At 53.6% G+C, this 12,079-nt stretch overlaps 2 protein-coding genes across 2 annotated transcripts; both read left to right on the top strand.

Moving 5' to 3' along the window:
• The first annotated feature begins 1,945 nt into the window (after positions 1-1,945).
• On the top strand, positions 1,946-2,967 carry LOC142092090 (feather keratin Cos1-1/Cos1-3/Cos2-1-like). The gene is made up of 2 exons (XM_075171828.1): positions 1,946-2,165; positions 2,545-2,967. Exons 1-2 carry the CDS (start codon positions 2,097-2,099, stop codon positions 2,878-2,880), a joined length of 405 nt encoding a protein of 134 aa, XP_075027929.1. The 5' UTR covers positions 1,946-2,096; the 3' UTR covers positions 2,881-2,967.
• Positions 2,968-7,823: 4,856 nt separating this feature from the next.
• On the top strand, positions 7,824-8,198 carry LOC142091742 (feather keratin Cos2-3-like). Its single transcript, XM_075171119.1, has one exon. It carries the CDS (start codon positions 7,835-7,837, stop codon positions 8,138-8,140), a length of 306 nt encoding a protein of 101 aa, XP_075027220.1. The 5' UTR covers positions 7,824-7,834; the 3' UTR covers positions 8,141-8,198.
• The last annotated feature ends 3,881 nt before the right edge of the window (positions 8,199-12,079 follow it).

Below are 12,079 nucleotides of genomic sequence, written 5' to 3'. Positions count from 1 at the left end.
TTGAGTCTCTTTCACCATGCAGGAGGATCGTTCTCAGCATGCACCTTGGGTATCTCATCCTTGCTGCCTTCCTGTGGAAACCACTGAGTAAGTATTGGCTTTGAGTGTCCGTGTGATTCCTCTTCTTCCCAGGAGAACCTCACCCCCTCCACAGTTCTCTGCAGGGAGCTACTCTTGAATTATGGGCAAATGTTGGGAAACATCAGATCACACGGGTGGGTTTGCACCTGCCTTCTCAAGACACTGTTACTGGTGGCAAACAAAAGATGAGACTGAGAAGAAACATCTCCTCTCCTGATCACCTGAGACCACTTGCCTTCCTTTTCTCTTGCCAACCATTGACCTCTCTCAGCTGATCTGTCTGGGCCCAGTGTTGCACAGCTATATGACTGCAGAAGCTCTTTTTGATCTCGGCAGTACACATTTTCTGACCTTGCAACCCAAACACACAGGGCTTTTGAAAGCTGATGCAGGGACACGAAAGCTCCCCCATCCCACTCACATTCTTAGGGTGTCCCAGTCTCTCTCCTGGCTGGCACGTGTCATGCAGCGTGCCCTGGCTGTGCGTTCCTCCTGCATTTCTGCACTGCAGGGGCTTCCTTTTCCCTCCCTTGATCTCAGAGCCTTCTGAGAGGACAGGGAATGTGGAGCAGGATGAAACATCTTTGCCGGAGTTCCCAGGTCTCTCATCCTGCTGGAGGTGTCCTGGAGCCAGCACAGGAGGGCCAGGCACTGCAGACTGTTCCCTGGAGACTCCAGGCAGCACAAGAGTGGAGACCAAAGACCTGGGGTGCTGCCGCACCCCGCTCCTGACATGCACGCTGCCCAAATGAGCTCGCAAGGGAGAGGGATTCTCTTCTGACTTCTGTGCTATGCTTTGCATCTCAGTAAATATAGCTAAGTAAGGGGATGTGAATGAAATGGATCAAGATGCCTTCAGGGGATACATCCTTCCAGCCGTGTGGGACCAACTCAGATGCCAAAGACATCCTCGTGTAGAGACTCTTTCAGCCCAAGCTCACTGCCCTGGAGGCAAGGACCTCACAGAGCCACCTTTGTTCCCAGCATAATTCATAGAATCATAGAATGGTTTGGGTTGGAAGGGACCTTGAAAGACCATCTAGTTCAATCCCCCTGCCATGGACAGGGACATCGCGCACTCGATCAAGTTGCTCAAAGCCCCATCCAACCTAACCTTGAACACTTCCAATGATGGGGCATCCACAACATCTCTGGCCAACCTCTTCCAGTGTCTCACCACCCTCATTTTAAAAAATTCCTTCCTTATGTCCAACCAAAGTCTACACTCTTTCAGTTTAAAGCCATTGCTCCTTGTCCTGCCACTACAGGCCATGATAAAACACATTTCTCTCTCTTTCTTAAAAAGCCCCTTTAGATACTGGTTTGCTTCATCATGTGATCTGAAGTGAACCCAGAGGCTGTCCCACCAGAGCCTACAAGCACCTCCGTCCCAAGGCTAAAGCCCATATCCCTGTCCACGGTACTCAGGGACAGAGAGAGAGCAGGCAAAGGGCTTTTGTGTGGGTGGATGGGCTCAAGCGGGGCACCTTACTCTCACCAGCTGTATCTCTCGCTCTCAGCGAGCGCACATGAGTCTTCCCTCAGCCACGCTGAACCCTTGGACACAGGACTTGCAGAAGATGACTCCGTCAAGTCCAGCACCTATGCGGTGGCCCTGCACAGTGTAGACAGCCTCTCTTCCTGTGTCTTGAGTCTTCTCAATTAACTCTAGATGCCTAGAAGTCTAAATCTGTGTGTGTATTTGTGCGTTTAAGCCAGCTGTTTAGTTTATATCGAGTGTCCTTTCCTGGACTCCTCCAGCATATGAGATGAGTCCTGTGCCCACACTGACATGTTTTGCAGCGGAAATGCTTGGGCCTCTCATCCTATCACACAAAAGATGCCTCCACTGGGGAATGTGCCTGGCATAAAGCAGGAAATGAAAAGGCAGCGATTCAGGAAACCAAAACACAGCCCATAGCATTAGCTGGGATGTTTTGCATTCACGATGAGCTTGTCAGAAAATAAGCACCTCTCCAAGGGATGCCTCTGGCAGCCTGGGGCAGTAGAGGTCCATGATAAAAGCCAGCCCAACTCCTCACTCGCTCACCCACTTCTCTTGCCTCCTTCTCCGTGGGAACCAGGTGAGTCTGAAGCCCCTTCTCCTTCTCTGCTTTCTTGAAATGGAGGTCTCACTTCAGTGGACCTCTCAGCTGACACCAGGTTTCTTCTATGCCAGATCATGGGGCTGCTTGTTAGGAGAGAGGGAAGTGGGGAGGAGGTTAGACATGGAGGGAGGCTGGGACTGTACTGAGGTGGCTTCTGGACTCAGGGACTAATCAGTAACCGAATAGGAGATGATGGCTCTTTTTGGCCCTGTCAGGATGTGCTCAGGAGGCCCTTGTACCTCTTTGCAGAGCCTCCACCTCCCAGCCCTGCATGTTCTTTGGTTCCCTCATGGTGTGGTGACAGGCTGCTCCTCATGCATCCCATGTTTTGCTTCCTCCTTGCTCTCTCTCCCAGGTGCACCTCAGGCCCCGCAACATGTCCTGCTACAACCAGTGCCAGCCGTGCCTGCCCTGCCAGCCCTGTGGCCCAACCCCGCTGGCCAACAGCTGCAATGAGCCCTGTGTCAGGCAGTGCCAGAACTCCACCGTCGTCATCGAGCCCTCTCCCGTGGTGGTGACCCTGCCCGGCCCCATCCTCAGCTCCTACCCACAGAACACCATTGTGGGATCCTCCACCTCCGCTGCTGTTGGCAGCATCCTCAGCTGTGATGGAGTGCCCATCTCCTCTGGGTGCTGTGACCTCTCCTGCATTACCAGCCGCTACTGTGGCAGCAGATGCCCTCCCTGCTAAAGATGCTGGCAATGGCCTCGGATAAGGACACCTAGGAACTCAGAACATGCTGCTGGATGGAGAATCAAACTTTGTGCTGCTGTTTTAAGAGCAACTGACCATCTCTGGCTTGCTCTGCAAGGACAAGATGGAAGGGGCCAGCCTGGGCTCTCGGAAAACACAGCCAATGTCTACCTTTCCTGTCTTCCACTCACCCTTTTTCTCTCTTTTCTTTGTTGTCTTGTGCTCCCATCAAACCTGCTGGGAGGACCCAGGAAACCAGCCTGGAGTGATCTGCTTGCCCTTTGCCGGGCAGGTTGACAGATGCCCTGTGGGAACTCAGCCACAGGAAAAGGGGAACAGATTCTTGGCTGCTCCTGCTCCTCCCCACCCTTGGAGTGACCTCATTTCCCTCTTGAGACTCATTAAAAATTTGCTGCAACCCTGCCTGTGTCCCTTAGGTGGTCTTTCCGTCTGTATCCTGACTGCTGATGAAGATAACCATTGCTTTGGAGGGGAATGGGGTGGGGGCACAGGGGAAGCCTTCATCACTCCTAGAGGTATTGGAGGGTGGGACACACTGCAGCGAGTCCTCTTTCAGGCACTGCCTCTTGAAGCTGAGGAAGACAACCCGACTCACCACACAGCCAATGGCCATCAGTCCTTGCCTTGCTGCAACTCTGCTCAGAAATACCCCCTTGGCCCTGCAGCACGTCATGTGAAGAGGAATCCTGACAGCTGCTGTCCTCAAGAGAGGAACTGTGGGCGTGTGGGAGGTCCCGGGGAGGTCAGCAGTCCCACAGGCTCTTGGGGAAGAGTGCTCCTCTTGCTCTGGCTGGAGGTGTACTGGGCAAGGAGACTCAGAAAAAGACATTGCCAAAGGATGGCTGGAATTGGGCATGGATAAATAGCCTTGGGGATGGCCCACAGTCCCTACTCCACCTGTCCCTCCCCTCCATCACCCGATCTAGGGGCCATGGCCAGCACGCTTGCCAATGGGCTGCAGGGACAGCTTCCCCATGCAGCCCTATCAACCTTCAGCACAGCATCTGCCATGGCCCACCTGTTTCCATTTCCAACCTGATGGCTGAGGTGTTGACAAGTTAGTATTGGTATCAGCTACAGCAGGCCACACGCTGGAGTCCCCTGTCACCCCCTGGAGTGAAGGCAGGCCCAGGACAGTGACTGGTGCCCAAACATGCAATGCTGCTCTGTGCTGCCTTGTCTTCCTCAAGCACAGCTTTCCTGAGGCCCAGGAACCCTACAGCCCCACAAGTGCCACAACACAACTCCTGTCTGGAAAAGTGCTGTGTGAGAGGAGATACGCCCAGCTCCTCGGAGACATGGCACTGACAGTGGGGTTTGATTCTGCACTCAGCAGGATCCGTGAGCTGTCCCTGAATGGCACAGGGCATGCAGCAGCCCAACCATAGGGCACATGTTGGAGTGCCTTCCCCCAGGCACCAAGCTCCTTCAGCATTCCCAGAGCCCTGGGGCTGAAGTGGCCCTTGTGCTCTGTGCACCACTGCTGCTCCCCACACACAGGCCGGGTCCTTCCCGGCAGAGTCTGGGACCCTCTGGTGTGGGGTTTGCCTTCACACAGACTCCACACACCGCCAGCACCACAGTACCAAGATGGAGGACAGAGGGATTCCTGCATGGCGTGAGGATGGGGGTGCATGTCTCCTCAGCCTAGGTTCTGTGGGAGTCAGTGCTAAGTCAGGTGGCAACACAGGGACAATGAGCATCAGGACCAAGGCCACCTAGACCCAATGCAACCATGGATCCCAGTTCTGGCTTGGCTGCTGGCAAAGGGTCTTGATGCTGATGCGTTTTGTAAAATACGAAGATGGTGCTTTCCCCATGACCACAGCTACTCAAAATATCTTTCAGAAGACCCAGACCAGCATCTCTTGTAGCAATTTTCATAAATGGGTTGAAGTCCTCAGGAGTCTGCAGCGGCCTCTGACTTCTTTTCTCCTGGAAAAGCAGGAGTTATTTTCCCCCTTTTCTGATCGCTCTGCTTCTCATGGGATGAGCACTTTTGAAGAGCAGCCGTACACCCCTTAGCTTGCTTGTAGGCCACCAAACCTGCTTTCTGGAGAATGTCCCTCGTTTCAGCATCCAAAGAGTAGACTGTATCAGCCCTCATGTTTTCCCTCAGTGGGTAGTGGCAGCACCCATAGCTACTCCAGCTGATTTGCAGGCAGAAAGAGAAGACAGGTAAGGGTGACGTTGCAGTGGTGTCGTGGTTTAACCTGGCAGGCAGCCAAATACCACGCAGCCACTCACTCACTCCCCCCGCCCCCCAGCGGGACGGGGAGAGAATCGGAAGGGTAAGAGTGAGAAAAACTCGTGGGTTGAGATAAAGACAGTTTAATAGAACAGAAAAGGGAGAATAATGATTATAAATAATGATAGAATATACAAAATGAGTGATGCGCAATGTAATTGCTCACCACCCGCGCTGACCGATAACCAAGTAGCGACCGGCGCTTCCTGGATCACACCTACCGTTCATATACTGAGCATGACGTCACATGGTATGGAATACCCCATTAGCCAGCTGGGCTGGCTGTCCTGATTATGTTCCCTCCCATCTTGTGTACCTAGCTCAGTCAGTAGGCACGGGAGCTGTCCTTGGACTAGGAGGGCACTTAGCAACAACTGAAAACATCAGTGTGTTATCAACATTCTCCTCATACTAAATCCAAAACACAGCACTAGGAAGAAATTTAACCCTATCCCAGCAAAAAACCAGGACAAGTGGGTGTCTGCTACAGGCCACCTGACCAGGCAGAACCAGCGGATGAGGCCCTCTACAGGCAGATAGGAGCAGCCACACATTCACAGGCCCTGGTCCTCCTGGGGAACTTCAACCACCACAATATCTGCTGGAGGGACAACACAGCAGGCCATAAGCAAGCCAGGAAGTTCCTGGGGTGTGTGGATGACAACTTCATCACTCAAGTGGTAGAGGATCCAATGAGGACAAGTGTTCTGCTGGACCTCATACACACCAAGAAGGGAGGGCTCGTTGGGGATGTGAAGATCAAAGGCAGCCTGGGCTGCAGCGACCATGAAATGGTGGAGTTCCGGAGGGCAGTAAGGCAGGTAAATAGCAAGCTTACCACCCTGGATTTCAGGAGAGCAGACTTTGTTCTCTTTAAAAGGCTGCTTGGGAGAGTCCCTGGCATATGGCGCTGGAGGCAAGAGGGGCCCAAGAAACTTGACAAATATTCAAGGACCACATCCTCCAAGCTCAAAAGCAAACCATCCCAATGAGGAGGAAGTCAGGCAAGCATGCCTGGAGGCCAGCGTGGATGGACAAGGAGCTCCTGGCAAAACCAAAAGACAAGAAGGAAGCATACAGGAGGTGGAAGCAAGGACAGATAAACTGGGAGGAATAGAGAGATGCTGTCCAAGCATGCAGGGATGAGGTTAGGAAAGCCAAAGCCCAAGTGGAACTGAATCTGGCGAGGGATGTCAATGGCCACAAGAAGGGAATCTGTAAGGACACAGGTGACAAAAGGAAAGCCAGGGGAAATGTGGTCCCACAGCTGAATGAGTGGGCCTTCTCTGATGCCACACAACCTGACAACACAGGACTTGCAAAAGGCTGAGGTGCTGAATGCCTTCTTTGTTTCACTCTTTATGAGCATGATCAATCTTTAGGAATCCTAGGTCCTTGAAACCAGGGAGGAAGTTTAGAGCAAGGGAGATGTTCTCTTGCCAGGAGAAGATCAGGTAGGCAATACTTAAGCAAACTGGAGACCTCCCTCAAAATTTTTAAACATCTTGTAGGCCATGGTAACTCAGATGTTTTGCAAGGAAAGGTCTTCCCTCGATTGTCTGTGTGCCATGCCAAGAAGTGATTTTTCTTTTCAAGCATCATGCTGTCCACCCCATAACATCCCAGTGGTAGAAGAGGGGCAACAGAAATTTGATTTTGAGCAGCGCTGAAATAATGAGGGAACATACCTTTGCAGCCCTCGATATCCAAAGCCTGGGGAAGTCTGCTTAGTATCCTGGGTAAAAGATTAAAAGTCTACGAAAGCCAGCAGTGCAGCCCCCCCGCACCCTACAAGCGATCTCTGGAGTGACCCTGTTGGGAGGGAGAGAAAGACAAAGACATGGACGTCCGCACGCAAGGAAGCCCTTGGGTGACCAGCCAAGGATTGCAGGGCCCCTTCCTGTCCATGCGGCCACAGGCAGCCCCACCAGTGTGCCCCAGGCCAACATCCCTTGTCTGCGCTACACCCATGTGGCACTTGAGCTGAGTCTTCTGCAGGCACTGACACATTCCTGCCCCATAAATCCTGGAGCCTCTCAAACCCAGCACTCAGAAGTTGTCCATGAGGGAATGGGTATGGCATAAGGCAGGAAATGAAAAGGCGGCACCAGGGAAAACAACCACCCAGCCCATGTCATTAGCTGGGATGTTTTCCATTCATCATGAGAACCTTAGAAAATTACCGCTTCCGTAGAAGCTACGTCTGGGCCTGGGGCAGGTCAGGGCCACCATAAAAGCCAGCCCAACTCCTCGCTGTCTCATCCACTTCTCTCGCCTCCTTCTCCTTGGGAACCAGGTGAGTCTGATGCCTTTTCCCCACAACCTTTTTCTGTTCATGAGATGCGTGCTCCTCCATCCTATGCTGGGTCATGGTGCTGCTTGAGAGGGGGAAGAAGGGCAAAGCTCTGACTGAGAGAGTGTCCAGAAGTTGGCAGAGAGGGTGCTTCTTTTAGGAGATAGTCAGCAGCCTCTTTGGGCCTGGCAACACTTTGCAGTACTGTGTCAGGATGAGGCCAAGAAACCCTGTGGCCTCACTGCACAGTTTCTACCTCCTGGCTCAGCAGGTGCCTTTGAAACACTCATGGCAGGGTGACCGGCTTGTGGTGGGATGGTCCTTACCTGTGCCTGCGTTCTGATTCTTCCTGACCCTCTCTCCCAGGTGCACCTCCAGACCCTTACAGAATGTCCTGCTACGACCAATGCCTGCCATGCCGGCCCTGCGGCCCAACCCCGCTGGCCAACAGCTGCAATGAGCCCTGTGTCAGGCAGTGCCAGAACTCCACCGTCGTCATCGAGCCCTCCCCCGTGGTGGTGACCCTGCCTGGCCCCATCCTCAGCTCCTACCCACAGAACACCATTGTGGGATCCTCCACCTCTGCTGCTGTTGGCAGCATCCTCAGCTGTGATGGAGTGCCCATCTCCTCTGGGTGCTGTGACCTCTCTGGCATTTCCAGCCGCTACTATGGCAGAAGGTGTCCCCCCTGCTAAAGCCACTGGTGACAGCCCGGACAAGGATCCCCAGGAAACCAACAGCTGATGCCAGACTGAGGACAGAGCTCCCGGCCATCCATTTCAGAGAGCCTGAGATTCCAGTGCTGCCCTTCCAAAGGAGAGCTGCTGCGGCTCTCTGAAAACATGGCCAAAGTCTGACTTCCTTGCCTTCCACTCTCTCCCATCTCTTTCTTGTCTTCTATTCTTCTGGGCCATAAGAACCCCAGAGCCAACCTGAGGTATGTGCTGGCCCCTCTCCCTCTGTGCGGCAGGCAGATGGATGGCCTGTGGGATCTCCAGTGTGCATGTTGGGCACAGACTTTCTGCAGCCTGTGGTGCTCTCCCTGCTCTGGCCGCTTCCTCTGCAAGTGAACTCGTTGCCTTCTTCAGAGTCATTAAAGTTTTCTGCATCCCAGCCTCTGCCTCCACATAATCCTTTTCTTGGTGGACATTGTCTCGTGTTGCCGAGGATGAAATGTATTGGCTTTGGTAGTTTGGGGCGAAGGTGAGGACACAAGTGGACTTTTCATCATTCCCAGAGGAATGGGAAGATGGGACAGAGGGCAATGAGTCCCTTCCAGGCACTGTCTCTTGGAGGTGAGGAAGACACACTCAGCTCCTCCAAACCAGTGCTGTTCAGGCCCTACATTCCAGCATCTCTGCTCAGATATGGCCTCTTGGCCTCAGAGCCTGTCCTGCAGATGGGGAGGTTGACCACTGCTATCCCCTAGAGAGGAGCCTAGCGCTGCTGGAGCCTCTGAGAGCTCAGCAGCTCACAAGCTTGTGCTGAAGGAAGTTCCTCTTGCTTTGGATTCTGATTCTTCCTGACCCTCTCTCCCAGGTGCACCTCCAGACCCTTACAGAATGTCCTGCTACGACCAATGCCTACCGTGCCTGCCCTGTGGCCCAACACCGCTGGCCAACAGCTGCAATGAGCCCTGTGTCAGGCAGTGCCAGAATTCCACTGTTCTCATCGAGCCCAACAGCCCTCTGCTGTCATTAAATGCACAAGGGATGGCTGGCGCCTGATTTTACCTTCTTGGCACTGGGCTTTCAAGGACTTGCCTAAAGCTGTCAGGGGCACAGAGGCAGAGAGCTGGCCGGTGGCCTCCTGGTTCTCAGAGTGTGGGGAGAGGCTGTGCTTCCTCATGTGCATATGCATCTGCCTGGGCCTGTGGGCATGTTTGTGCCTGTGTGTTGACATTTGCATGTTCATTTGCAAACGCACCTGTGAGAGTGAGTGTCTGTGAGCGTGTGTGTGAACAAGTGCATTTCTGTGTGTGTCTGTGCATGTGTTTGTGTACACGCACATTTTTGCTGGTGAGAAAGTAAGTGTGTGTGGTGTCAGTGTGCACATGTGCGGGCGCCCAACGAGCGGCACGAAGCGTTGAGATGACGACAGATCTGACCAGAGCATGTTAAGGCAAATTTGTTATAAGCATTCATCATATTGGTTTAATAGTCACTGGTCACAATGTTGATTTATTGGCTCTCAAAGTTGTCGGGCTGGCTCTCAACGTTGTGTTCTGTAATACCTTACATGTAGTATATGTTCCCTGTTGTGCTGTTTATCACCGCTTGGAGCTGGGTCACGGTTATCATTTTGCGGCACTGTGTAATACTGTTTTATGATATTTTCCCACGTTGGGCAACCTCCCGGGGCTATGGGCCGCAGAGGCTGCGAGACCTAAGCAGACCCAATGCTGGTGCCAGTACCGAAGCCAATGCTGGTGCCGGTCGGTCGGGGGAACTGCCTGTGGCCTAGGGCTGGGCAGGGCATGATGGGGAGGTGGGGTGCTGGGGAGGGTGGGGCTATCACCCCGCCCCTGACACACACACCCGGCCCTGCCCGAGGCAGTTCGTGCTGGCCACAGCCCCAGCTCCTCTCCCCGTGTCTCCCACGGCGCAGTAATACACCGCCGCGTCCCCGTGCCGGGGCCGGGCGAGCCACAGGGCGATAGACCGGCGGTCTGCCCCCACCAACAGCCACCTTGGCGGCTCCTGCAGCTCCTTGGACCCTTTAAAACTGCTCATGAGGAGTTCGGGACCCCGGCCTGGAAGATGACGGTACCAGAGGATGACCTCGTTTGACTGTATGTTGGGATGTGAGCAGTTGATGGTGATGCCGGTGCCCTCGGTGGTCTCTGCCAATGGCTCCTGCTGCACCTGGGCTCTGCCCGCAGCCACTGCCGAGAAAGGAGAAGGAAACGACAAAGATCGCCGAAGGACACCCAGTTCTGATTTTCCCAGAGAAATGGTTAGGAAGAGCGGCAGTGAGACAGAGCTGGATGGGAACGGATGGGTAGATGTGCCCACGACCAGGGATGGAGAGTGATCGTGGTGTGGGTGTATGGAGTGAGGGGAGAGGGCTGGGGGAAATTTGGATTGGATGCATGCAGAAATGGGATGAAAGTCAGATTCACGGACGGATGGATGAAGAGGGGATGAGGAGACAGGAGAATGCAAGTGTTATAGTGAAGTATGGAGGACTGAATGCAGAACAAGAAGAAATGCTGAATGCACAGGAAAATGAGTGGATGTATGGAATAACGGAGAGGTGCAGGAAAGCAACCTTGTGCCTACAGATACAAAGAAAGCAGAGGGAGAGATGAGAGAGGGGTCTCAGAGTGTAGGAAGAGGGGTTAGAACTGGTAGGGTCCTGGAGAGATGGGTAAAAAGAGGGATGGACGGACGGATGAAGAGAGGAAGAGTGGAGAGCAAGAGTGGGTGTTACAGTGAAAGAGGGCTGAAATCAGGGCAATAATAACTGCTGAATTCACAGAGAAAAGGGTGGGTACATGGAAAGGCAGGCGTACATGCAAGCAAACTCATAATGCTAAGGAAGATGGGCTCAGCCCCGGCCCCCCATCCACCACCGCCAGGCTCGCGCACCCAGGAGCAACACGGCCAGCCCCGCCAGACCTGCGCAATTTTATCAGCCTGGACTACCAGGCTTATCAGCCTCCTAATGAACCCATTCATCCTCAGGAAGTACGGGAGAGGGTGTCAAAGGTCCTTTTAAACGCCAGGTACACACTTCCCCTGCCCTTCCCTTCTCCACACTACCTGTTACCTCCTGAGAAAGCAATGAGGTTGGCCTTTGGCTACACTGGAGCCTCAGCTCAGAAGCAGCTCCATGGAGAGGGGAATCAGCCCTGGCTGAGCTCTCCCAGCAGAGCCCCCTGGCACTGATCTCACCAAAGGTCCCTAAGGGAAGGGAGGAAAACCGTGGGTCCACTGCCTGCAAGTAGGACCTGAGCTCAGGCTGACAAACATTCAGGAGGGGAGATGCGTTAGACCCACTGTGCACAGCCCACGTCAGAAAGAGGGTCTATAGTGGACACCCCTGTTGGACAGCAGCTGGCTTTGGGGGATGCGGTCTTGAATCCAATGTCCTTTCCCTCCCAGGGGCAGTTGCTGGGCAGTCGAACTGAGATTCCAATGTGAGGCATGAAGGTCCTTGTGGGCTCAAGTCCAAAGCAGTCATCAGTTCCTTGGCTTTCCTGTGCAAGCCATTGAGTCTGTTCTTCCACTCCCAGCACAGTGATGTCAGGCTTCATGTTCCTTTCATTCAGTACCTGTTTGATCCAAGGTCTCAGTCCCTGCCTCACACACCACCAGGTCAATGAGCTGCACAAGTACATTTGACAGTGGCTTGGATACAGGGGGGGCCTGTGTCCCAGACACCCAGACAACCCCAACACTGCATTGGAAGCAGATCCACTCAGGGAAGGCCAGCAGATGGTCGGCAGCATTCCTCAGCCTTTCTCCTTGCCCATAAAGCAAAGCCCACCCTTTTCAACTCTCTAGTGCTGCTCTCCAGGGCAGCTGTGTATTGGCCTGGAGAGGCAAGGAGGGGGGACTGCCAGCCATGCTGAGACACTTCCAATATCGTTACACTGAATTAAACTAAAGATCCAAACTGGAGTGAAACCA

Source organism: Calonectris borealis, chromosome 22 (genome assembly GCF_964195595.1).
Source record: "Calonectris borealis chromosome 22, bCalBor7.hap1.2, whole genome shotgun sequence".
NCBI classification, from domain to species: domain Eukaryota; kingdom Metazoa; phylum Chordata; class Aves; order Procellariiformes; family Procellariidae; genus Calonectris; species Calonectris borealis.
This window is presented reverse-complemented; position numbering and strand designations above follow the sequence as displayed.